General features: G+C 44.6%; 1 protein-coding gene and 1 long non-coding RNA gene across 7 annotated transcripts; one reads left to right on the forward strand and one right to left on the reverse strand.

Annotated features, from left to right (window-relative positions):
- Positions 1–446: 446 nt before the first annotated feature.
- MAN2A2 (mannosidase alpha class 2A member 2) lies at positions 447–21,649 on the reverse strand. 6 transcript variants are annotated; one of them, XM_074295200.1, is made up of 23 exons: positions 21,628–21,649; positions 18,351–18,502; positions 17,523–17,780; positions 17,295–17,439; positions 16,677–16,848; positions 16,006–16,133; positions 15,280–15,453; positions 14,331–14,517; positions 13,437–13,614; positions 12,916–13,118; positions 12,417–12,599; positions 12,151–12,265; positions 11,647–11,714; positions 11,289–11,454; positions 10,727–10,963; positions 10,038–10,160; positions 9,300–9,414; positions 8,846–8,979; positions 7,859–8,000; positions 3,340–3,473; positions 2,424–2,618; positions 2,089–2,199; positions 447–1,447 (listed from the first exon to the last, which is right to left on the reverse strand). In XM_074295200.1, the coding sequence occupies exons 2-23, from the start codon at positions 18,480–18,482 to the stop codon at positions 1,295–1,297; spliced, it is 3,453 nt and encodes a 1,150-aa protein (XP_074151301.1). In that variant the 5' UTR covers positions 18,483–18,502; positions 21,628–21,649; the 3' UTR covers positions 447–1,294. The 6 variants fall into 6 exon arrangements, with proteins under 6 accessions (XP_074151301.1, XP_074151299.1, XP_074151295.1 ...); XM_074295198.1 differs by lacking the exon at positions 21,628–21,649 and adding an exon at positions 20,487–20,511; XM_074295194.1 differs by lacking the exon at positions 21,628–21,649 and adding an exon at positions 19,765–19,983.
- On the forward strand, positions 19,011–20,669 carry LOC141558263 (uncharacterized). The gene is made up of 2 exons (XR_012487022.1): positions 19,011–19,657; positions 20,415–20,669. It is a non-coding gene; the product is annotated as an uncharacterized LOC141558263 (long non-coding RNA).
- Positions 21,650–27,501: the final 5,852 nt, after the last annotated feature.

Consider the following 27,501-nt stretch of genomic DNA (forward strand, 5'->3'; position numbering starts at 1 on the left):
TAGGGGGGAAATGGACAAGAACTTTTCCCACACCAGTTTTTGGTAGTCCACCTGAATGTGGAGGCTCATGTGATTTTCTGTGCCATCCCCAGTCTACACCAGCAGTCACAGTGCTTCTAGATCAGCCTTTCCTGCAACCAGGGAATCACTAAAATGATGCTTTAAAGCATTGGGGGGGGGGGGGGAGACATAGTGAATTAAGATTTTCTTTTCTGGGAAAAACATCACCTCTGTTATGATCCTCGTCTGCCAGCATAAGGTACCCGCCCCTTCTGTATTTGAAGAGGCTGCCGGCTGGGCCTGGGAAGGAGCCCCGGCTCGCTGGGCTGTTAAATACTCCAACCAAAATGGAATACCGGCGCCAGGTGAGCAGAGCAAGCTGAAGCTAGAGCAGCAGGTGAAAGGTCGCCCATCGAGATCCCAAAGCAACACACAGACCAAGTGGCTAGTTTGAAATGAATTTTGTTACCTGAAGTGTCCTGTGAACTCTGGCAAAGTCACAGTCTCTAGTTCCATACAAAGAGTGCTTACCGGCTGCTACAAAATCACCTGCCTGATGCAGCCCCCCTTGGCCAGGGCAGCACCTAATGTAGCCGGGCCTAGGACTAGCAGGTCCCCCAGGGACTCCAGTTCCAAGGAGAGAGAAATCTTCCCTTTGCCCCCATTATTCCTTCTTTCCTTGCAAGTTAAAACTGCTCTCAGACTCCTTTTCACACACTTTCATCTCAGATTTACAGACTGCTTGGTCATCACACCAAAGTATCTGCTTTCTACGTGATCGCCGTACTGAATTTCAGAGCCTGCTGTGGCCGAGGGAAGAACCCATTCTCCTTGCATACCTGCCTCAATGACTCCCCTGAATCAGGGCAGCAGGACAGGAGCGGACTGCATCTCCCTCCTTGCTGCCTCACTTCTCTACACTTCTGCTCTTGGTCCCTCACATCCCAAAGCTGACAATTAGGGAGACAGAATAGAAACTGGGGGCAGGAACCTCATGTCCAAGCGGGCAGCCACTCATGCACCTCGAGGCCCGGCCCAGCACATCTGCTCTGGCACTCGGGGCCAGCCTCTCACTCCTGAGCCGACCTGCGCCTTGCCCCTTCTGTCTAATCCTGGGCTTCTGGGCAGCCCTGCGAGCACAGGAGCAACAATAAATAGAGAACAATGGGGCCGAGCTCAGTCTGTTACATTGGGGAAGGTGGATCAGGTTGGGGCACCCAGTGCAGCTGTCCATCCCAGCCTTATTCCGAAAGGTGGTCTGTATGGATGTACTTTCTCCGGGCCACGAAGAACACTAGCCCAGGCGCAGGCGAAAGGTGGAGATCTCCATGGGCTCCAAGTGGATGTCCATGCTGTTAGACGGTGAGCCCAGCGCGTAGAGTAACGTCAATGAAGTGGGCTGCAGGAAGCCCACATCCAGCCCTTGGAAAAGGCTCCCTAGGGCCACCTGTGGAAAGAGGCAAGATGAGCCAAGCACCAAGTGACAGACAGCATCACATACTAGACAGAATTTTGCAGAGACTCCATCTGTAAAATGAAGTGCTTGGAAGAGATGATTTCTAAGATTCCTTCTAAATATAGCACTTCTATTCAATTCTAGGTACTTATAATGTAAATTTAAGCATACGAACATCATTAACCATTTATGGGCGTTTTAAAAAAGCTTGTTTTAATGAATATCTTGTTTTTAATATCATCTTCATTTCTAAAATATATGCTTCCCCCCATCTACCTAGTAAACCACAAGATTTTTTCTAATTTTGCTAAATTTATCAAAGATCTTATATAAAAGTAGCTGTGGACAGTGAGTCTGTGTTCCATTATTCTGGCCTATGAAGGCTTCTTATCTATGTTTTGGAGCTTAGGGTGGAAGGATTTAAAGAGCAATGAAATAGTGTTCATCTCATCTTTCAAAGACTTATTAAACATGAGCCTCTAATTCATACTCTCCCCTCCAGATCTAACTGTCTTCTGCCTTGCTATTCCCTGAGCCACCTGTGGGTACTTCTCAAAATGAGATGTCTGCCCTAGCGAACAGCTGGCATACACTCTCAGTGATATATCTGCCTGATGCTGTCCCGTGCTCACCTTGCCTTGACTTGTGGTACAGTTGAAACCCAAGTTCTTGGCCTCCAGGCCACAATCGAAGCCCTTTCGGTGTAGAATGAGCGCCGTCTCAGATGAGGGCAGTTTGTCATCCTAGGAAGTGGAGGGGGCGATAAAAGCAGGGTTACTGCCAAGGAGTATGGAGAGATCCATCTCTCTCCACACACAGGATCTACTATGAAATCTTGGACCTCAAGGGACTTCCCATCTACATAGGAGGACAGAATGGGTCAGGAAACGGTTGCAGTGACTGAGAATACAGAAGACGACTTAGGAAGGACAGACAGGAAGCTGAAGAGTGAAACGAGGGCACTCACCTCCGCTTGGAGTGTTCGCAAGTTGAGCAGGTGGACGTCACACGGAAGTGGGGAGGCCAGGGGCTGAAATGAGCGTATGGCAGGGCCCCCAGGCTGCTCTCTGGCCACAGGTAGGGCCATCACTGGTGTATTCAGGTGCATGGAAGTCAGGTGGCTAAGAAGAGACGGGAAGCTGGTTGGGCGTCCATCTTGCACCTGCAAGGTTTAGTACAAGTCCCGAGTGAGACAGCAGCTGAGGTGATGGGAAGGTGGGAGAAGGGATACAGGTACATCCTGTAAAATATCCTCGCCTTTCCTCCTGATCCAAGTATAATTTCCAGACATTCTATCCTGGCTTTAGCACAATTCACAGCACACAGGCAATGCTTAATAACTGTTTGCTGATTGACATGATAGTTCTCTTCCCACGCCCATCTGGTAGTTACCATTCCCAGACAAAAAAAGCACTACTATGACTGAGGCATCCTTTCTCTTCTAGTCCTACACACAGACACAGGGGACTCTGCTACTGGGTCTGAACTTGACAGGGCTCCAGACACAATTACCACTTCTAGCACTAGACAAAAACGACCTTTGCTGGACTTTACCTCTTGGTTGCTGCTCCTGCTGCTGGGAAAAACCAAATGCCTAAATGCAGAGGCCAGTTTGGAAAAGAAGCTAAGTGGCTGATGGCAAAGTCAGTTATGGAATGAAGAAAGATGGATGATCAGGAGTATGTAAGACAGCAAGGTGATGGTTAGCAGAGTGGAGAGTCAGACAGCAGTGGGATGAATGAGAAATCTGCGCCCCCACCCCCAACCCAGAAACAGATCCCGCTCCTCAGTGCACTCTAACACACTAATGTCTTATTCCCTCCTCCCCAGGCTGAGCCCCAGTAAGTGGCGAGCCCGTCTGGGACAGGCCCCAGGGATGCTACCTTATTGGCAGTGGTACGTCGTTCCAACAGGAGGCGAAACCGGTTGCAGGTTCTCTTGTTATCTTTTAGCCCTTGGCCCAGACCCCGGTTGTCATCCTGCATCAGGCGCCTGTCTAGGATAACTTCCAGCTGGCCTGAAGAAATTAAAACAATAAATCTCTCAGACCTATCTACCCACCTGTCCTGACAAAGCAAACCCCAAACACAATGGCAGGAAAAAATGCCAAAGCCCTCTCTAAGAGGAGAGCAGGATGGAATGAGATGCTGAAAGGCTCAGAATAGGAAGGTATTAAAGAATTCACGGCTCTAGAGGAAGGGACCTAACGCCCTTCATCTTGCAGATGAGGAAATGGGTCCAGAGGAGCCTGTCCTGAACCACAAAGCTACTTGATGGCAGAGCCAAGACTCCACGCTCCCCCCAAATCTAGCATTCTTTCACAGGACCATGAGTTGCCTAGTAAAAATGTCTTAAAGTACTTTAATAAAGACTTATTGTATAAAGCAAAAGGCCATTGGGAATTTTTTCCCAGGTATCTTGATTGGAAAAGAAAACCCATTTTTGAAAGCAGGCAAAGTAGAAAAATCTCTGCATCCCAAAAGTTACAAGTACTTTGTCAACAGCTTGCCTGGCAGTCACGGGAGAGTCAGAGGGATGAATGGACACTTGGAGGTTCCTGCTCCATGCAGGTAAACTGCCCTCTCTCAAGTAACATAGCAGATCTTTTATTGGTTGAAGAGCTTATCTGGTCTCTAAAGAATGCCCCCCCCCAATCAACTATTAAATCCTTAGGATACTCAATATTCTTTGGGGCTCTTGACCACACTCCTTCTCCTAGATACTCTTTATTTTCTCTTCATTTTTTTTTTACCTGACTTCTTTTTTTAGCCTAATTGACTGGATCATCATATATTTCTCTCTCTCTCTTCTTTTTTTTTTTTGTTGTAATGACCTTGAAGTTCTCACTTTGTCTCTACTCTCTTGCCCTCTGCTCCCCCATGCATTCTATTGTCATCTCACTCCTAAATTTCAGTACTCATCATCTTTACCAAGGATGTTCAATATGTGTAAAGCATTTCATTTTGTTTCTAAGCTATTATCACAACAGTGTAGGGAGAATCTGGGGGGCAAATCTGCTGTCAACACAGAATGGAACTGTTCTGTAATTTGGAGAATTGCCCAGGGTCTTGAATCTTAATTTTTTTCTTTTTCTGCTGCTACTATTATTCCAATAAACTCCTTTCAAAGCCTGTGAAACATCCTTATTTCTCTCCTCTTGTACACCTCCCCATAATAAATCAGTTGCCATGTCTCAATGATTCAACCTCCACAACATCCCCTTCATATTCACTTCTCTTCCCTTACATAGCCACCAAACTAGCTCAGTTCTTCATTACCTCTGCCTGGACTATTACAATATTCTCCTAATCAATCCCCTCTCCAATCTCTGCCCTCTAACCATTCTCTCCACATGGCTGTCAAATTAATACTCCTAAAATACAGATCTGGCCCAGTGGGATGGTGCAGTGGGTACAGACTATCTTATCTGCTTTGCAACTATAACTTCTTTTCCACCAACAAGTTAAGTTTCATCACTTTGTATATGGGTAAAATTCACCCACCTACAAAATCTATTAAACAGCCTAATAAACAGAAAGGATTATGGTTTATAAGTGAATAAACTAAATTTCCAGAATTACTGCATCTTTTTCCTTATGGTTTTGCTTAAACTTAATCTCTTTGTTATTCGCTGGCTGTTTGAAATCTAATTACAAATTTTTTTCTGCCATCATTCCTTGCTTTTATCAAATTGCTTGAAATTGTACTTCATATTGTTGCCTGCAAGTTATTGTTTTTGCCTACTTGCTTATGATTGTCACATGCCAGTCCACTTCACCTCAAATATTCTACTTCAAGGCTTGCCCCATATCAACTATCAAATATTCATCCTTGTTAGCTTTTCAGGCCAAAAGCAACATTTTCCAAATTTCCTGATTAAATGTACTATATTAAATCATTTTTTGTTGTGCTTTTTAGACATAAGAACCTGATGGCTCTTTGATAATGTCAAAGAATTTTTTTGGCCACATACAAGTGTAGGCTTTTAATAGTATTAGGTTAGTCATAATCTCTGATTCTGCGATGTTCATAATTTCATTTGTCTACTTATAAATTCTAGAAGGGACAGAATATCATATATATTTTTAAATTTAAAAAGAATTTTTCAAGTATGTTACAAACTAGAAAATTTTCTAGGAAAATTATAAATTAACATTAACTTCCATATTTCTTGTTAAACCTCAACTCTGTTGACTAAATTATCTGTACCAAGTGATTAATGTAGGAGAATGCATCAGAAATTATTGAATATGGTATCAAAGTGATTAGAAAGAAATAATTTACATCAATATAGTAAACAGTTTACTTCTAAAAAGGACTAATGTCATTAAGTCATTATACAAATAAATACTATTTTGCTAGAAAATTTGCATTTATTTCTTTTTTTCTTCAGTTTAAGCAGTGGCTTTGTTTATGAATGCAGATATGAAATAATGCACTTTTGCTTATTTTATTACCATTATTTTATACTCTATTAAGTATGACATCTAAATATAAAAAAATTTATGTATTTTCAACAAATATGTATTTTGTGTCTAAAAAAAAAAAAAGAGAAAAGGACCTATCAGGTTGGACAGTGTCAGACCGAGGATGTTCCTCAGATCCAGCCTGCTATCTCTTTGGCACAAACTGTCATGCTTAAAATGCTTTCTCTCTTTATCTCTGCCTTGTAGAATCCTTAGCTTCCTTCAAGGCTCTATCTTCTCATGGGAAGCTTTTTCTTCTTTCTCCAGTTGGGATCTTTTCCTCCTTCCATTTTTAAATTGGGACTCTGAGTACAATATTAGATTAGGAATAGAATTCATACAGTCACAGTCCAGTGACTGTAACTGAATTGTTAATGAAAATGACTACAGTATTTCTGGTGGAGCTTTGGTATAATTTGTACAAACATTTTGGAAAGCAAGTCAGAATTATATAAATTAAGTGTCTAAAATGTGCAAGCTTTTTGATCCAGAGATTTAACTCCCCAGGCCATTAATACAAAATTCCCCATTATGTACCAAAATATTTTATGGCAACAAAGAACTAGAAAGTAAATGCTTATCATTTGGAGAAAAGCTAAATGCTGTGGTACTTGAAAGTAACAGAATATTAGAATGTTGTAAGAAACAGGATGAATACGAAGAAAATAGAAACATGCAAAGACATATAAACTGTTGCAAAGTAAACAATGTGAGGAAAAAATTTGCAATGACTATAATAATGTAAATGGAAAAATCAAGCCAAATGTTGCAAAATTATAAAGAACAGATTGAGTCCCAAAGAAGAGGTGAGAGAAGACATCCCTTCCCATCTTTTTTGCAGAGGTCACGTTAAACATTGCATATAACATCAGATTTTTTCCAATATTCTGGGTCAGTTTTGCTGAATTTTTTTCCTTCCTGTTCTTTTTGCTTAAGTCATTAAAAAAATATGGTTTTTTGAAAGGGAGGATATAGGGAAATCTAGATGTAGAAGCAAAAATATAAATAAATATTTTTTGTTATTTTTTTTGCTGAGACAATTGGGGCTCAGTGACTTATCCTGGGTCACACAGCTAGGAAGTGTTAAGTGTCTGAGATCACATTTGAACTCAGGTCCTCCTGACTTGGGCTGGTGCTCTATCTAGCTGCCCCTAAATATTTTTTTCAAGTGACTATAAAGGCCCAGAAGACAATGACTCTTGCAAAAGCTAACCCATGTCTTTGTGACAGACATGTCTGGAGTTTCTGTAACCCTATTTTCTCATAGCTCTTTAATAAGAGTTCACAGCCGCCTTCCATTGTTTTGATTTTTCCTAGTGTTTGTTCTGTCTTTTGTGTACCTCACCCTAATCCTTTTTTTCCCCTATTATATATCACTGAAAAGAGGAAAAACATTTTAAAAAGTGCATTACTTGTACAGAGATCTAGATAGCTAATTAATATTTACACTTATATCCCAAGAGAAGTAGACCATGCTCAGTATAAATTAGGAATACTTCATTTGTTACAGTAAATTAAGCTCTCAAAAAGCTATACAAAGCAGCCAGAAGGATGTGAATTTTATGAAGGCAGCTGCTCAATGGGCTTGGGATCCCTGATTCTTCAAAGTCATAAAGTGCAGTGAGGGGCAGGTTAGCAACAAGGCTCTCGAGAAGATCAGCTGCTGTCCGGCAGTACTTGTTACTGCGGCTCATGGTTACATTCCCATCTACAACCCATCCAACTCCTTCCTTAAGCCACAGTCACCACAGTTTTAATTGGACCCACTGAAGGGGTCCAGAGCAACTGGGTAATTTTATTTATATGAGACCCAGAGAAGCTGAGTGATCTGCCCAAGATCAAGCAGAGCCAAAACGAGAACCCCGATCTCCCCTATTTCTCTGGATTAAAAAAAGCTGCTGGATGCCCCCTTGAGCACCACAGCATGCCCACTCACCATTGCCCAGGCTGGAGACTCCGAGGGCCTGAGCGGTGTGCAGGGTGAGGCGGCTCTGGCTGTCCTGGATGTAGGCCATGGCTGGCATGGGGTAAAAGTTGGCCTGCAGCGGCAGCTTCTTCAGATATCGGCGGGGCTGTATCTGGAGAGGACGGAAACATAGGGCCCATGAGATGCAGCTGGGTATTTATCCCCTACAGAAGAGGCTCTCCACCCTTCTTGTGTCATGGATCTTTTGGCAGTTTGGTAAATCTATGAGCTTTTTCTAAGAATAATGCATACAGTAAAAGAAAGAAAATTATAAAGGAAACTATAACAAGAAAGAGTTGATCAGATTTTTTAAAAAGTCTGGCAAATATGGAAATACATTTTAAATGATTTCACGTGGAATCATATTACTGTCTTCTCAGTTATTGGAAGAGGAGGCTGGTGAAGAGGATTTGGCACTCAAAGTTTTAAAAAATGAATGCTAAAAATAAACAAATAAATAATGGGCTGAAATGAAAGCTCACTGACCCCAGGTTAAGAACTCTTTGCTTCATGTTTAACATATATTGAATTACTTGCTGTCTAAGGGGGTTGGATGGGGAGGGAGAAAACAAGATTTTGCAAGGATTGAATATTGAAAACCATGCATATATTTTGAAAATAAAAAGACAAACAAATAAAACACAAATTTTTTAAATTGACCATAAAAAGTAAATAAAAGTAATGCCTTTGTATGGACAGCTTTTATGAATTAAAAACAACATGTTTCAAGGAAAATAGCATTGTTATACCTTTACTTTATCCACAACTATAGCCTGATAAAGGATTATTTGTAACTTTTTCTCTTCCAGACAACATATTTGGGAATTGAAGGAAAAATAAACTATGACCCTTCATTTAAAAAAAAAAAACTCTTTGCTTGCCCCCTCCTTACTAAACTAGGTCCAACAACCAACCAGTACCTTCAATAGAAGTAGGAGACATCTCAAGTCTTCATACCTGGAAGCCATTGAGGTCTGTGAAAAAGGTGCCTTCACTTTCAATGTCTGTCTGGATCCGAAATGCCAGCTCCTTATTTACGTGATCACGGATGTCCACAAAGGAGGAGACATCTAAGGAGAGACCCTCTACACCTGGGGCAGGGGAGGGGAGGCAAATGGATGGGAAAATGGGAGGAGGTGGAAGAGGAAGGGAAGGACTTTTCAGCCACAAAAGAGACTGGATTCATTTGGCCTTTTGACTGTTATTTGTTACAAGGTCTGATTCAGTTGTGGTCCCCCCCCCCCCACGCCGTTCTCTTTGTTAAGGGGGTGGGAGGGAGTATAGAAATAGTGATTTTCTCCTTCCTCCCCTCCCCTCCACAAAGGAGATCTCTCTCCTGTATCTCTCTGAGAAAAGTGTCCTGGGTGATGAAAGACAGGACTGGGAACAGGACATCTCCCCGGGGACTCACCGGGCAAGTTGTAGAGCCGAACCACCTGCTGCATGTGCTGGTAATAGGCAACGACCTCTGAGAAGAAGGGGCCTTCAGTGACCCGAAGAACAGGGGGCTCCTTGGGGACATAGGGCTAGGAACAGAGCAGGCAGGTGCTGAGCATCACTGCACAGTGAATAAACTAAGAGGAATGGACCCCTTAACCTGGTTAATAACAATAACAACAACAATGCGTATTTATATAGTACTTTCCATTATCTAATTGCATCCAGACAATTCTTTTGAGAGACAGCATGCATTATTACCCTCACAGATATGGAAATCTCATTAAGATAGGCAGGGGCAGGAGTGATTAGGATCAGGGTTCTTTTCAAAATCCAGCACTCCTTCCACCAGACTACTCTCTCTAGCTGTAGCTGTTCTCCCATTTTACATATGAGGAAACAGGCAAAAAAGGGTTAAATGAGTCCCAGCTCATTTGTTCCTCACAGTACTTTTGGAGTTCAGGTAACTGTTTCCACCCCCCCTCCCCCATTTTGCAGATGGGGCAACTGAGGCTGAAAAAGGAGGAAGTGATTTAGTCTCTGAGGCAGGATTTGAATTCTGTTTTTCTTAATTGCAAGCCCAACACTCTATCTGCTAAGCCCCTTAACTCCATCCCATGGTGAGTCTATATCCTGACCAGACTTGCCAATGGTGACGAGCATGGATTTTACCGACCTCTCCCTGGCCCGGCTCTAAGATCCCCACCCGTACCTTGGCCACACCATCGGGCAGGAAGAGGTAAGCCCCGCTCTTGTCTTTGGAGGTTCGGGTGCCGTAGATGAGGAACTCAGCATTGAGGCGGCGCTCCTGCGCTTCATCGACCCTTCGGACGCTCTGCCAACAAACACAGCCCTGACCCCTGGCCCCACCCCGAAATATCAGACCTGCCCACCCGGGGAATAGGCTGACAACCACCCGAAGGCACTGCCCTCCAGACATTCCCTGGCAGATCATGGTCATTCTGTCTGCTTGGGAGGCCCAGCCTGGGGACCTCTTCACCCCCAGTCCCAGATACCCTTGGGGACCTCCCCTAGTAACTTTACTGATCCTGGTCCTTTTCTCCCCAGCTCTGCTTTCCCTGTCAATCACCAAAGGCACTGCCCTCCAGGTTATTCCATAGCACACCATGGTCACTGTCTCCTTAGGAGGCCCAACCTGAGGCCCTGCCCAACCTGAGACCCTCCCCACCCCGAGCCTGACTTACCCTCGGGGACCTCCCCTTTTAACTTTACTAATCCTGGCCCCTTTCTCCCCAGCTTTGCCATTTCTGGTGACCTTCCCACCCCCAGTCCCAGTTACCCTCAGAGCCTGACTTACCCTTGGGGACCTCCCTCCAGGACTGATCCTGGTCCCTTTCTTCTTTCCCTCCCCTCACCTCTTGCCCTAGCCCTCTCCTTTACCTTGAGAAGCCCAGTTTGGCCTGAGAACCAGACTTGCATGTAGCGGTTGCTGAGAGCAAAGTCACTGGTCCCAGCCTCATCAACACGAACAGGGAACATCTCGTGCTTGCTGACAGGCAGCTGGCGGCCATGCAGGTAGATACGCACGGAGGAAGGCAGAGTGCGGCGCCCATCGAGGCCTGGATGCAGCTGCAGGATGCTGAGACCCAGCGCAGGTAAACGGGCTGGCACAGAGACCTGCTCAGTGCAAGGTAAGACATAAGACCAGAGCAGCCTCCTCACCTTTCCCAAGTTCTAACTCCAGGAGCTGATCCACTCTCAGCTCATAGTTTCTCCTCCAAAAAGGGACCAAGGAAGGCAACGGAAAAAAGAGGGATGAGTGAAGACAGGAAGACTCATGTGAATGAACACAGTGAGGAAGAATATAGGGAAAGGCTGAAGAAGAGGCAAGGGTTCATTGCAAGATTCAACCGTCAAGGAGACACTGATCCCACCCCCCCTCCTTGGAGCTGACACTCCAGAGCCCCCACAGCCACTCTGGGTCCCTCCCCTTGGCACTTACCTGGTAGACATTGGGCACAATGTCAGTGGCAGAACTCCAGCGGGCACTGAGCTGCACGGCCAAGGGTTGGCCCTCCTCAGAGAGGACCCGGATCCGAGGAGAGTTAATAAGCAAAGAGACAACACTGAGCCTCTCCTGATCCAGGGGGTTGAACAGTACCACAAACCTGCCAGGCAGATGGGTAAAGCTTGACCAGACGAGGTATATATCCACAGGAAAAGGAAGAGGAGGCAAGGGGCTTTCCAAAAGGAGTCAAACATGAGAATGGGTCTTTGAAGATGGATAAGGGCTGGACACAATGGGGTCAGGGTGTGAAAAGTAAAAATCTTTCTGAAAAAAGTCTGGCCTAGCTACTCACCGGGGTGAGGAATCCATCTGAATCACGGTCTGCTCTGGCAGGGCATCCTGGGTTAAGCGTGTGTCATCCTGGAATAAAGTGACATATTTATTTCAGACATAGTTGTGTGTATATAGGTATCTCCCAACAGTATGTGAGTTTGAGGGCCAAGACTTTCATTTTTGGCTTTGCTACCCCAGTAAACATTGCAGTGCCTGGTAGACAGTAGGCACTAGATAAATGCATACCAGTTAAGTGGCTATAGATAGTAAGAGAGAGAAAATAACTAGAGACAGAGACGGCCAAGATCAGATCAGATTTCTGCATCTACCCAGCATATAACTTCCTACCAGACTTTGCAGCTGTTCACCCAGGCAAAGGCAGACAGACCAGGACACCTGCTCTATGGCAAGGCTCAAAAATCTGAGCAAATATGATGAGAGCAGGGTAGCTTTCCCATACTCCTCTTAGGACAGGATTCTCAATGGCAGAAATAGGGAAGAGTAGCCCAAGGGCAACTCTCACCATGCTGAGGAAGGGGGTATTGGGATCAAAATGGTAGGTTCCTTTGTCCCCCAAAATCAGGTAGTGAGCAGCATTGATGATGACCTGTTTCAGGCTCACAAGAGAACGCAGGAGCCTACAGTGCAGAAGAGGAGAGGGAGAGAAGGAAAAGAAATCACTTCAAGGGAATGTCTTGTCAAGCTTCCCACTTTTCTCCGCTGCTCACACACTAAACCCAGCTATCTAGTAGTAAGTTTGCCCCCAAAGAGAAAGTATGGTGGTCCCACCTGACCCCGTAGTCTACCACCACTGCCTCCTTGGCAGTACCAGTGATGGCATCATGGTGTTGGAAGAGACCTAGGGCGCGACGGGCATCAGTCAGCAGGGCATAGTCTGAGAATGGGTACTGACTGGTCAGGCCAGAATGCCGGATGTGAGCAAGTGCCAGACTGTACAGGATCTCTGCGCCCCTGCCCCAGAGAAAGATGTTACCATCCCTTTCTACAATATTACCCACATAATTTCCTGTTCTTTCATCTTCCCAGTTAACCTGGACCCTCCTTCCCTTCTTTAAATCAAACATAGTCCTGTTGAGTTTCCATATGCTTACAAAGTGGCCACTGGGGTCCTTTCCCAGTTCAGAAATTCTGCCATCCTATTCCACTCTGCTTTAATCTCCTTTTCTATTCCCTTCAATTTTCCAATGATCCACCAAGCCCTCAGTCTTATCCCCTCCTTGAAATCCCAGGCCCAATCATTCCTTTATGACTTAGCTTCATCTCTCACCGCAGATGGGCCTCTAAGACCCGGTCCAGACTCTTGTAGAAAGGCCTGGAGGTAAAATATCCTGTCCAGTAGTGATCCTCCCGGTCAGCATAAGAGAAGAAATCCCCACTCAACACAGGAAAACCTGGAGGCTGGACACCGGGCTCCACCCCTGTCTTCTTGTACAGGGCATCAAAATAGTCAGATAGAGTGCCAAACTGGGCCTGTGGGGACAGGTAATCCCAGCTCTCCTCAGCCCTGCAGACAGCAGAGCTCCACAGGAATTCCAGTCACCCACAGATGGCTATGGGGAGGGAAGGCTGGTTTTTCCATTTTAGATAGACCAACAACAGTTCCCAGGGGAATATCTGGGTATTTTGACATAAATTGGGAAACTGGCCACATGTAATACCTTCTTTCTGAGTCACCAGTGGGGTATGCTGTCCCTAACAGGCTGGAGCAGTGCTAACTACCCCATACACTAATCCAAACCTTGCATTCTCCGAGTCAACCCCAACCCTCAGGTCCTGTAGCCATCACACCTGCACATGGAGATCAGGTTGGCTATTAAGGAAGTCAAAGAGCCGCTGGTAATTGAAGAACTGGGCATCCCACTCTTGGGGCTTATCATAACGGAAGTCATCGCCAAGTGGCACCAGTAATACGTTGCTTCGAAACAGCTTGGACTTCTTTCGGTATTGGTCCAGAAGCAGAGCTGCCCTGTGGGGAGGTGAAGATAATACTGCAGAGGGCCATGCAGGGCAACTTGGGGGGCTACAACTGAAGGCATTATGGAATCACCGAGGCCTGCATTACAGGAATCCTAAAATAATAGGCTGAAGAGCTGCTCAATTTGCAATGCATTCTAAAGCAGAGATTCTTAATTAATCTAGTTACCTTCTCAGAATAATTCTTTTAAATACATAAAGAAAGCATATACTTACAAAGGAAATCAATTAGACTGAAATACAATTATCAAAAACAAGTTCACCAAGCTCAGGTCGTTCTAATAGTTGATCTAGTTCTGACAAAAACTACTTGGATTTGAGTTTGGACCAGTCCCAATAAGATTCCTCGAAAGGTCTGGTTCAATTAAAATGACCCTGGGTCCCAAACCTTTCCATTTCCATTTCAGAAGAATTCCTGTCTAGGACTCTGATCCTAGAACACTGAGGTCCCAGTGATCCAGATTCCCTAAGAGGAAGTTCAGGATAACTAGAAATTTATGACTTACAAGGAAGCATATCAGCTTTAGAAATGTTTTGCCTCAGAATTAGTTAGCAAGCTCTGCCAGCTTCTTAAGGACCATTAGGGCTGATGGCAGAAAAATGCTCTGGGACAGGTTTTCTAGAGCTGTTCCAGAGAGCCTCAGCTCGGCTTTAGAATAGACACAAGAGCCATCCCTACAAGGTAGGGCCTGGGCTGCAGACAGATACCTCTCGGCCACATTGCTCTCTGTGATGGCTCGGGGTGGCACCTTCCAGGGGCAGTTGATTCTCCCACCAGGTAAACGCTTGAAATCAAACTGGCAGCAGATCTTGGGGTCAGGGCCACAGGTGTGGGGCACATCGTAGCTGTAGAATGGCATCATGTGGCAAAAGATGTCTGTGCTGGCTTCTGGGTCTGCAGAAGGCATAAACATCGAGGGTTAGCATTTAATTACAGAAGGCCGTGGATTCTGGGAGCAAGGAGGAGGCATTCCTAAGGTTGTCCGTGGGCAAGGTAAGGCCAGAAGAAAGCAGGAAACCTGGAATCCATCAGAAGTAGTGAGAATCTGAACCCTGAGTTAGGACACACCATTAAGGCCACAGAGAAATGGAGACAGTTGCAGCAGACTGCCTTGTACTCTTGCAGTCCTTGATAAGGCAATGCTTTTAATTCACCACCTGCAACTTATTTTCTAAAGTGGGGCAGATGTGCCAGCTAAGGGTTGTGTTTGGGAATGAGAGATCATGAAGTAGCTGGGTGGTCTAGTGGATACAACACTGACCTTGGAATCAGAATACCTGAATGTGAATCTTGCCACAACACTAACTAGCTATGTGACCTTGAGCAACCAGAGGATTAATCTTAGCCTACATTTCCTTATTTGTTAAATGAGAACCATAATTGTACCTACTTCACAGCGTTATAAATCATGAAATCATATATGTAAGACATAAATCTTAAGGCATTATATAAATGCTTTATCTGTAAATTATTAATTAAAATTTCAGGAAATCAAGGATGGAAGGAAGATAGCTGAGAGAGGGACTTAATCTCTGCTGCCTCAGTTTCTCTGAGCCTTTTTGCTCTCTCTCTCTCTTTTTTTTTTTTTTAAGCAGCAGGAAACATAAATGCCAGTGATGTCTGTCTCTGAGGATTCAGCCCCACACCAACTCTTACCCCATGTCTGTCTCCACATGAACTCCAAGCTGTGGGTAGCAGCGAAGTGCTTCTTAATAGCATAATGCACCCTCTGGATTAACATGCTGGTTAGATTTGAACGTCGGAGTAGGTAAGGCATTGTTGAGCTGTATCCAAAAGGGTCTACAGCCCAGCCAGAGCGTGGGGTCACACCTGAGTAGGAAACAAGGCCGGAAGTGCTGAGTCTCTGAATTTTGTCTGTTCCATTTGAATCCCCCCAGTTCTCTCACAAAATGCTCAATGAGACCCAAAGCTATGAAAATGGTGTGAGTGAATTCCATTTCGAATTAAAAGGAAACTGATGTCTATGAAAGGCACTCCTTTCCTGTATACACTGTCCACTCCATACCTGTTCCTAATGCAATCATGTTTTCCTCCTGTTCAGTAGGTGAAAAAGTCTATGGAAAAAACTTATTTCCAGAGGTCTGATGATGATTTATACTACCCACGTCTTCTGGCAGAGAAGTGATGGACTCAAGATGCAGAATGAGACATATGTTTTTGGATATGGGCAGTACAGAAATTTGTTTTGTTTGACTATGAATATTCAATTTAAGAATTTTTTTCTTTCCCCCCCAATATATGTGTGTTGAAGGACGGGGGCAGAGGGAAGGTGGAAATGAGAAGAAAAAAATAAACCTGTAATTGAAAAAAAAAATTAATATAATTTTTTTTAAAAAGCTAATACCCCGAGTGTGGGCTTACCAAGGTTTTTGTCCAGCCATTGGTGCCCTTCAATGAGCTGGTCGATCAATGCGAAGTAGTGGGAGTTGGCTTCATCAGGCATCACCCAGCCTCCAGTTGCTATCTCCAGCTGCCCATTTCCCACTAACCTGCAGAGGCCAGGGGTTCCCATTCAGAACGGTTCAAGGTCCCAGGGCCCATCTCTATTCTCACACTGTCCACCATAGCCAGAGGAAATGACCATCTCAGCCTAAAAAGAGCCTCGTTGGGCCAACTTACTTCACCATGGGCAACAGAGGGCAGGAAAAGGGAATTCACTCTGCAGTGATAACAAGGTCACTCGTTTTCTCCTTCCTTCTAACCCTGGGCTTCTCTTTACTCAAGGTTTACTTCGACCTCCAATGCTGTGGTTTCCACTGCTTCTCCCTATTTCCCTGATGTCTCCTTATGTTTTTCCTTTACATTCATTCAACACTGATTCCTCTCTATCCATTGGTGACTACTTGGCCAACTCTTCTACTCTAAAAATCTTCTTGGTCACCTTTCCTTTCCTCTTCCTCCCTTGCCTTCTGCAGCATGGTATGTATGGAAATCTCTTTCCACATCCCCTCTCCCTTGGCCTTTTCCCAATCTCCTTCCTCCTCTCTAGCTTTGTGCACTCTAATCCCTCCCTTTGGCCCCCACACACTTGCCTTCGTACCGCTGCCCTTTTCTGAGCGTTGATGTTCTCCCACCACTTGGCAAAGAAGGAGACCTCAGCCCAGAGGAAGCGTCTCCGGGGGTCCTCCTGCAGCTTGGGCACCATGCTGTTAAGGATATGTTGTGTCTGTTCTGTGTAGTACTTGTCAAAGGTCTTGATCCAGCCTGTAAAAAACAAGAGTGATTCTTCAGGAGGGGGTTCCATTGAAGATTTTTCCCAAAGACTATGGCAGCTCTGCTGTGGTGGACAGAAGAAGATGTTTAGAATTAGAAGGTGGAGGTTTGAGTCCTGGTTCTGATGATTATTAGGTGGGTAACCTTGGAGCAAACTATTTAATTTCCTCGTTTGTAAAATGAAGGTAATAATGTCTGCCCTCTCTATCTCACAGGACTGTTGTAAAGATTAAATAAAAATAATGTGTGTAAAATGCTTTATAAAGTGTAAAATTCCATATAAGTGTCAGATAATGTTGCTGCTATTATTATTATTGTTATAAAAAGGATTCTCTATCTCAACACAAAAAAGCTTTACCTACTAATCACAGGGATTCTACCAGAAGCCCAGAGATCCAACCCCCTTCCTTCTTCCCTCACCAGGGCTTCATCTTTACCTGGGTCATTGTGGGAATGGGGCACCACAAACACCTGGAGGTTTTCGGAGTCCCAGTCATGAGGACTGTAGGGAATATCAAAGCCCTGCTTCCACACACCACCATCCACATTGTCAAAGGGCAGCTCCTCGGACACTGTAAGCATCTGCCGAGCAAGGGACGGCTAAGTATCTTTTACTGGTGACCACTCCAGTTCCCCAACCACCACACTGTCTCTCTGATGCTCACCTGGAGCTCTGTCTTTTGGCCCTGCCCTCCCAGAGCAAACTGGCAGTCTTGGGGGGAAATGGAAAAGAAGCTAGGTCGGGGCTCAGGGGGAACTACCCAGGAGCCATTGGGGGTGTGGTAAGGGAGCAAAGCAGGAGGGCCATCGGCATTGGCTGTCAGCTCGAGCACCGAGTCCTTGATGTGGCTGATGATCTCATGGTTCTCCTCTAGCAGCTGTTCCAGTTGTTCAATTCTGTTCTGCAGCACTGAGATCTGGCTCTGTCAATGAGTTACCATGGGCAATTAGTTACCTCGTCCTAGGCCAGGAGTGAGAATTACTTCATGGCAACTGCCTGGGATGTGGCCATGATCCTTTCTGCTCCAACAAGGACAAAGAAGCATAAGGACATGGGGAAAGATGGACTGTATCCAAGATGAAGGGCGGATCCCAGACAAGGCTTGGTTGAGGCCTACAATCGAGGCAGTTCACAGGCCTCTTCATAGTGGGACCTCCGCCAGTATTGGACAGACTAGGGAGGGGTGATGTAAGCTAGGGCCTTCCCTCTTGGATAGACTGCGGAGGGGCAACACTACACGTAAGCGAGGGCCTTCTATTGAAACTAAACCTTCCCTGCTGGGGATATTCCCTCTGCCACCCAATAAGGATTTAGGAGAGGGCACATCAGTGTAGGTTTTAGACATGACTAACAGGAAGTCAGCCCGAGAGTCCTGGCTCGTGGGTGGGAGGGTCACTAGTTCTGGCAATTATGCATGTGTCCATAACTGAAAATTATTTGGCGCCAGAGAATCTGCTCCGTAAGCTCTTAGCCATGAGCGGGCAGGACTCACCCGGGGAAAGTTGCCTCCGTTCTGGTGCCGGGTGGGATCATGCTGTACTCGGTCTAGCATGAGGTACAGGGAGAAGACTGCCACGCAGAAGATGGCTGCCCCACATACTGTCACTTGCTTCTTCAACTTCATGCCGGTCTCCCTGCGCGTACCTGTGGAAGGGGCGAGACTGTCTACACACTCCCCGGCTCCTGCCTTCCAGCCACGGGCCACAGCGAGGCCGCGGGAAATTGGACCCAGCAGTCCTCGTTTTTCTGGCCCCAAGCAGAGCAGTTTCCCAAGGCCGAGGAAGACATCAATTCCCAATCTGGCTCGGGAGCCTGGCTCTCAGCTGATGCTGTTCACATGGACAGGACAAGAACGGAGACCCAAGTGAGTGGCGGCTCTCTCCGCGCAAGCCTGAAAGGTCCTCTTTGTTCCCCGCGTGGGGGTGAGGAGCAGGAGGGGAAGGCGCCAAGCCTTTCTTGCAAGTTCGGCGCTGGTTAAGGTCATGGGATTAAGTTCTTAGAGTCTTCAATCCCGGATCTCACCTCTGTGGCCGGCTCCCTCGAGCTGGACAAGCTGCCTGGCACCGTGCCAGCACAAAGCCCATCACTTGTCATTCCCCTCTACATTGTGATGCTAAAAGCCCTGACAGAGTCTGACCCAGTTCTAGGAGAAGCGGCGATCCTGCCCCAGAAGGCTTTCTCTGGCCCCTCGGGTCACCGAACCTGGGAGCGAACCCGGCCTCTGAGAAGCTTAAAGCTCCCTCGGGGAGAGTGCGCCCAGAACCGCTTCTGTTTGGGAGTAAGACCTCTTACAAGCAGGCCCTCCCGGAGACGACGGGCCTTTTATCCGGCCAGAGGACACAAACCTCGGCCTGCGGTGGACACAGCCGGGCCACTCACCGCCAGGCTTGGACCCAGAAGCCTGGAAAGACTTGGAGCCGCCCAGCCTGAAGGAGCCGCGTCCTACTTAACATAATCCCGGCTTGTGCCTCCAGACATTATTTTTAGCCCCACCAGGCTGGGCCGGGCCAGAGCCGCTGGGGGCCGGACAGATAACCCAGGCACCTGTAATCCCGGCAGGACCGCAGGCCAGCCCCCCTCCCAGACCGTCGGTCCAAAACCTCAATGGCCCCCACTCTCTGAGAGCAACCGGAAACAAGCAAAGCCCAGGAAGCCTCCCGCCGCGCCAGCACTCACAGAAGCCGTCGGGGCCCCCGGCGCTGACCGCCACCGCTCCGCCTGCCAATCACTGGAGCATCCCACCAGCACCTCCTCCTCCCCTCCCTCCCGACGCCGCACGCAGCTGGTCCCCAACCCCCAGTGAGTGACTGCAGCAGGAGGGAGAAGGGGCTGCGCTTCCGGCTCACTTCTGGACCCTCTCGGCGCTCGGGCCCCGATCCCTCGGACTCCGGGCGCGGGCACGTTACCGTTCTGGGCTTCGGCCTCCTCGGTGCCTCTCGGGGCCCGGGCCGGCCGCTCCGCTGCCTCTCACATCCCCCGCGCCGGCTGGCCGGCCTCGGCTCCGGAGCAGGGAGCAGGGGGGGAGGGGAGGAGACAAGGGAGGAAGGAAGGCGGGGGGCTGACGGGGCCGGCCGGCCCAGGCGCCTCCGGGCTCCGCACCGCGCGCCCCGGAGCAGCCCCACTCCGCTGCGCCGCTCCGCCCCGGCGCCTAGGCCGGACAGCGCTCCGCCTCTCCTAGCTGCCAGAGCCGCCGCGGCCGGGGCAGCGAGCTGCGTGCGGGGCGGGGACAGCCGCGGCCCCACCCCTGGCTCCCCGGCGGCCGTCTCCCTCCTCCCCTCCCCCTCCCCTTCTCCTCCTAACCCTTCCCCTCTCTCCTCCTACCCCCCTCTCCTCCTCCCCCGCCTGGCCCAGCCCGGGCCCTGCTGCCCGTCTTCCTCCTCCACCCCGTCCCGTTCTCTGCTGCTGCCTAGCCCCGGGTCTCCAGCCAGAGACAATTCGACATACTTTTATTAAGCGCGGCAAGGGAAAGACAAAGTTTTAAAAGCGAAACCGGCCCTGCCTGCCCTCAGGAAGCTTACACCGCACTGACCCCAGTGCCTCTCATCCCTTCCCCCAGGACTGCGGGCCCTCCCTGGGCACCCGGAGCCTCGTTCCCCAGACTCCACTTCTCCGCCTCGCGTCCCCTTACCTCGCCGCCGCTCGTCCCGAACAAGTGGAGCAGGAGGCTTAGGCGGATTTTGAAAAGCGCAGCACAACAGAATTTGGTCATCCCCTGCCTCCCAACCCCCAGCTCCAGGCAGATGCCTTGAGATCCCTGTTAGACCTAACCCTCAAACTTTGTAGGCAATTAAAGTGCAAATGCGGTCCCGAACAATCGCTCATTAATGATATTGTTTGTTATGTGGTGCGTACCTGTGTTTGTCTAATCCCTCCAGCTGAGCTGGACATTTCTTGAGAACTGGAGTCTGTTTATTTTTCTCTTCTAAATCCTAAATTGCCAGGACAAGTGCTGAGGATATCCTTAATTGCGGGATTCCTCTGGGAACGGTAACACTTTTAACCTGTCCATAATCGCGACTTAGTAAATGCATTTCATATTATGAAAGGGGTGCAGAACAGAGATTGTTTCACTGCTCCCTTAGTTATCCTACTTGTCTGACCCTTCAGCCCCTCTATTGCAACAGCATCCTGATCTGTAGTGCTGGGAGTGACTATATTCCGAGGCATCTTTCTTTACATTCTGGTTTGTTGATTTTAGCTCTGAGCATCTGATTATCATTCCCCAAACTTCTAATTCTATGCATCGAGCTCTATTACCTTTCCTGATATACAGGCCCTGTATCCTGTCCACCACAGGCATCCCAAACTCAGCAGGTCCAAAGTGGAACTCACAAGATTCCTCTCTCCCCTCACCCCATCTCTCCTTTAAGTTTCCTCAGTTCTGTGGATGCCATAGCTAGGCTTCCAGCCACCTAGGTTCACTACCCATGGAGTCACCCTTGACTCTACTTTTTCCTTGAAACCCCATATATCCATTCAGTTGCCAGTCTTGGTTAATTAAATCTTTACACTATCTTGTCATTCATCTCCTCTTCACTCTACTAATCTGGTTCAGGTATTCATCATTTTGTACCTCTTTAAATGGTCTTCTTGTTTTCAGTCTCTCTTCTTTTTGATTCAGCCTTAGAGCTTCCAAATTAATATTCCTAAAACATGTATCTGGGCATATTAGTCCCTCTCGCATTAAGAAACCCTAAATTGCTATCAGGATATGATACAAATTTACCAATCTGGCAATTTTAAGTCTCCATAATCTGACTTCCACTTACCTTTTTATTTCATATTGATGCAGTTAGGGAACCAAATGATGCCATTAGTGGCAGTGCAGAGAGTTGTGGGAGCCCCAATTTGGTTGACACAGGTTCAACGTGAAAGAATTCACAAACCCAAAATATTAGACTGGCAAAAGGAAGTTTATTGTTGTCACTACAGAAGCCAGCTTTTGCTAAGAAGACTGACTTCCAAGTAACAAAGTCCTGGCAGAGAGATAAAGGTCCTACCAGAGAAATCCTGGCAGAGAGATAACAAAAGGTTTATTATTGAGAAGAGAATGTCTCTTCACAATCGGCAGGGGTCCTGGTAGGCAGCTGTGCCAAGGAGAGAGAGGTCCCTTGGCATGGCATGATTCCTACTTCAGCTCTTCTGCAAATTATTAATTTAAACAGATCCAAGCATTCTGAAGAGCAGTTTGGAACTGTGCTCAAAAAGTTATCAAACTGTGCATACCCTTTGATCCAATAGTGTTTCTACCAGGATTATATCCCAAAGAGATTTTAAAGAAGACAAAGGGACCTGTATGTACCAAAATGTTTGTGGCAGCCCTTTTTGTAATGGCCAGAAACTGGAAACTACGTGGATGCCCATCAATTGGAGAATGGTTGAATAAGTTATGGTATATGAATGTTATGGAATAATATTGTTCTATAAGAAACAATCAGCAGAATGATTTCAGAGAGGCTTGAACTGATACTAAGTGTAATGAGCAGAACTTAGAGATCATTATACATAGCAACAAGACTATACGATGATCAATTCTGATGGACAGGGCTCTTTTCAATATTAAGATGATTCAGACCAGTTCCACTTGTGCAGAGAGCCATCTACACCCAGAGAGAGAACTGTGGGAACAGAGTGTGGAATACAACACAGCATTCTCACTCTCTCTGTTATTGGCTTACATTGTGTTTTTTTTTAGTTTTTTCTTTTTCTTCCTTCTTGATCTGATTTTTCTTGAGCAACAAGAGAATTGTATAAATATATATACATATATTGGATCTAAAATGTATTTCAACATATCTAACATATATTGGACTATTTGCCAGCAAGGGAAGGGGATGGGAGGAAGGAGGGGGAAATTTGGAACAAAAAGTTTTGCAAGGATCAATGTTGGAAAAATTACCCATGCTTTGTAAATAAAAAGCTTTAACAAAAAAAAAAAAAAAAAAAAAAAAGGAAAATAAAACTAAAAAAAATTATGAATTTAAAATTGCATGTTTTTATAAGGAATCTGAGACTGAAATTTTAATTGAATGAGATTCCTTCAATGTTGTCACTACTCCCAGGCCTAGATTTCCGGTTGAATGAGACCACTTACTGGGAATGGTCCAGAGCCAATTTTCAACTCAATAGAGGGTGCAGTTAGTCCCACCAAAATAACAGAATGAAACCACTTTATCTTGATTCCCAGCGGGCCTCTCCCAGAGGAAAGTTTCTCCAGAATTCAAAGAGAGTTTCTCCCATCCCCCACCAAAGTCAGGGCAGTTTCAGGGTTCCCCCCATCAATATCATACCTTTCATATCATACCCCTCTTTTTTTGCAATAAATTTACTTGATAGCCTTTTCCAAAACCAAAAAAATTAATATTCCATTTCTCATTTTTTTCCTTTTTGATCTGATTTTTCTTGTGCAACATGATAAATGTGGAAATATGTTTAGAAAACTTGCACATGTTTAACCTATATCAGATTGCTTGCTCTTTGGGGGAGGAGGAAGATGGGGAAAAAGAAAGAGAAATTTAGAACACAGGGTTTTGCAAAGATGAATATTGAAAACTATCTTTGCATGTATTTTGAAAAACAAAAACCTATTATTATTAAAATAAAGATGTGGGGAAAAAATGCTCCAAATCACTACTGATTAAAGAAATGCAAATTAGAACACTCAAGTTCTAAGCTGCAGAGATAAGTGTCTTTTGATTGAAATATAGGGGTCTTTCCACTAAACCCTGTGGGGTTGACTAAATGATCTCCAAAACCCCTTCTACTTCTATGCTGATAATGCTTTGAACAAGTCTCTAACCTCAGTTGCCCTGTTATTTCATCATCATTGAATAGCATTTACTAAGCATCTCACTATTCTATATTTGGTACACTAACAGCAAATTCTAAAGGCTGTGATAACACCTCCTTCTTTCACTGTACACACACACACACACACACACAGAGGCAGACAGCCATAGCCAAAAGTGTGATTTTTTTTGGTTTGAATATATATATATATATATATATATATATATATATATATATATATATATATATATATATATATACATATATATATATATATATATGTATATATATATATATATACATATATATATATATTAGGTTTTTGTTTTTCAAAATACATGCAAAGATAGTTTTCAATATTCATCTTTGCAAAACCCTGTGTTCTAAATTTCTCTTTCTTTTTCCCCATCTTCCTCCTCCCCCAAAGAGCAAGCAATCTGATATAGGTTAAACATGTGCAAGTTTTCTAAACATATTTCCACATTTATCATGTTGCACAAGAAAAATCAGATCAAAAAGGAAAAAATGAGAAAAAAAAAGGAACCAAACAACAACAAAGGTGAAAATACTATTACTAATCCACATTCAGTCTTCATAGTTCTCTCTCTGCCTGCAGATGATCCTTTCCATCACAACTCTATTGAAATTGCCTTGAATCACTTCATTGTTGAAAATGGCCAAGTCCAATACAGTAGATCATCACATAATCTTGTTGCTGTGCACAATGTTATCTTGGTTCTATTCACTTCACTTTGCATCAGTTCATATAAGTCTTTCTAGGCTTTTCTGAAATCAGACTGTTCATCATTTCTAATAGAACCCTAATATTCCAATACATTCATATATCATAACTTATTCAGTCATCCCCCAACAGATTGACATTTATTCAGTTTCTAGTTTCTTGCCACTACAAAAAGGGCTGCTACAAACATTTTTACACATGTGAGCCTTTCCCCCTCTTTTATGATCTCTTTGGGATACAGGTCCAGCAGAGACACTGCTAGATCAAAGGGTATGTACACTTTTATAGCCCTTTGGACATAATTCCAAATTGCTTGAAAATAGTTCAATCAGTTCAAAACTTCATCAACAATGTATTGGTGCCCCAGTTTTCCCACATCCCCTCTAACATTTATCATCTTTTCCTGTCATCTTAGCTAATCTGAGGTGTAAAGTGGTACCTCAATGTTGTCTTAATTTGCAGTTCTCTAACCAATAGTGATTTAGAGCATTTTTTCATATGACTAGAAATAGCTTTAATTTCTTCATCTGAAAATTCTCTATTCATATCCTTTGACCATTTATCAATTGAAGAATGACTTGTGTACTTATAAATTTGACTCCATTCTGTAAATATTTAAGAAATGAAAATTATCAGAAATGTTGGCTGTACAGGATGAATACAGAGAGGCTTGGAGAGACTTACATGAACTGATGCTAAGTGAAATGAGCAGAACTAGGAGATCATTATACACTTCAACAACAATACTGTATGAGGATGTATTCTGATTGAAGTGGATATCTTCAATATAGAGAAGATCTAATTCAGTTCAAGTTGATCAATGATGGACAGAATCAGCTACACCCAGAGAAGGAACACTGGGATTGAGTGTAAACTGTTTGCACTATTGTCTTTCTACCCAGGTTACTTATACCTTCGGAATCCAATTCTTCCTGTGCAACAAGAAATTTGGTTTTACACACATATATTGTATCTAGGATATACTGTAACACATTTAACATGTATGGGATTATCTGTCATCTATGGGAGGGTGTAGAGGGAGGGAGGGGAAAATTTGGAAAAGAAGTGAGTACAAGGGATAATGTTGTAAAAAATTTACCCATGTATATGTACTGTCAAAAAAATTATAATTATAAAAAATTAATAAAAAAAATGCTGGCTGTAAAAATTGTTTCTTTGCTTTATGTTTTCCTTCTAATCTTGGTTATATTGGCTTTGTTTGTGTAAAACCTTTTAAATTTAATATCAAAATTATTCACTGAATCATATTTTCACTTTTTTGTTTTTTCTTTCATGTGGCTTTTCCCTTTTATTCTTGTTCTACTTTTACTATGTGACTAATGTGGAAATATGAATAATACAACCTATATCAGATTGTTTGATACCTTTGGGAAGAGGGAAGGGAGAGAGAAAAAGTTAGAACTCAAAATCTTATAAAAGTGAATGCTGACAATTGTCTTTACATGTATTTGGAAAAAATAAAATACTATTAAGTAGAGGAAGAAGAACTTGAGTGTCCTTAAGAATATCATAGACTAGGTGACCACCAAGATCTTGTCTAGCTCTAAATTTCAAGGTCTTTCATGATCTATCTAAATCTCTGCAAGCATCTTAGTACCATTCTGGAGTCATTCCCAGGGCTTGACTTCCACCTTTTCTGAATCTAGATGCTCAAGGCTCAAGGAGAAGAGGTTGGGTCTGGACAAAATAGAACCAGACCCAGCACTCAACTTACTATACCACCTAGCTGCCCATCACAATTGGTTAACAAATCCAAGCTTCCTGTCCTTGTATTATCTTTTCAGATGAAGAGTTCTGCTCCAGGGGATAGAACCAGGCCCTCTTGACTAGTGGAAGCTATAAGGAACCAGATTTTAGCCCAATGTGAGGAAGAACTTTCTAAAAATTTGAGCTGTTAATAATCAACCAGGCCGCTTCACAAATGATAAACTTTATCACTGAAAGTGCTCAGACAGCTACTTGTTTTGGGAGCAGATACAGTAAAACTGGAACAATACAAATAATAGAATGGTCTCAAGCAAGGATGACATAAATTTATATTCCTGATATAGTCTCTTTAAATGTCCATATTCTTTGGCCCAGAGATCCCACTATTAGTAATGTACTCCCAAGTAAGCCATTTATAAAAGCAGAATTCCTAAATAGACCAAAATACTTATAGGAACATTTTTGTGGAAGCAAAGAACTGGAAACAAAATAAATGCCTATTGATTGGAAGGAGGGTGAACAAACTTTGGTACGTGCATATAATGGAGTATTGCCATGCTGTAAGAAGTGACAAATATAATGAATCCAGAAATCATGGAAATGATTAAATGAACTGATGCAAAGTGAAATAAGCAGAACCAATATACACAATGATCACAACAATATAAGTGGAAAGAACAACCACAAATAAAAAATCGATTTTTCAAAATTATGCAAAACAAGCAGAGTCTTGAAGAAGAGATAGTGAAAAACACCAGGACTTCTTCACAGAGGTGAGAGGTCCCAGGGTATGGATTGTATATAGTTTGTTCCCCCCCCCCAACATATTCATCAGTTTTACTGGTTTGTTTGTTTTTTCCTTCTTCCTCCATTTACTTTAAAAAATTCTATTGTTATATGGGATGGCTTTCTGGGAGGGGAAGGAAGAATAATACCGGAGGAAATTTAGTAACAAAAAGATATCACTAAAACTTTTTTTTGTTGTTTAGAGAGTTCTCAGAGTCACTTGCCAGGTACATTTACATACAATGGATTCTTGCACTGGGTAAGAAGCCAGATGAAATGACCTCTAAAGTCCCTTCCAGTTCTAAGATTCTATCCCTCTCTGACCTATCCTGGGCTCAGTTTAACTTTCTGGGCAGGCATATTTCTTTTGTTCTCTCGTGTCTGTTGCTCAGACAGGGCTGCCTGCCAAATGGGCCCCAGACTCAGGGCTCTGCCATCTCTCCTTTGTTTTCAGTGACTTGTAAAGCAGGCCCGGCTACTCCCACAGGATGCAGCACTCCCCCCCTCCACATACCTCAGAGTCCCTAAAGACACATTCTTTTCAATGCACTACTGAAGTCCGGCCTCCCCAAGTTAGCCACATCCAAAGTATCCAACG

The sequence above is a fragment of the Sminthopsis crassicaudata genome, chromosome 2, assembly GCF_048593235.1.
Source record: "Sminthopsis crassicaudata isolate SCR6 chromosome 2, ASM4859323v1, whole genome shotgun sequence".
Classification (NCBI taxonomy): Eukaryota; Metazoa; Chordata; class Mammalia; order Dasyuromorphia; family Dasyuridae; genus Sminthopsis; species Sminthopsis crassicaudata.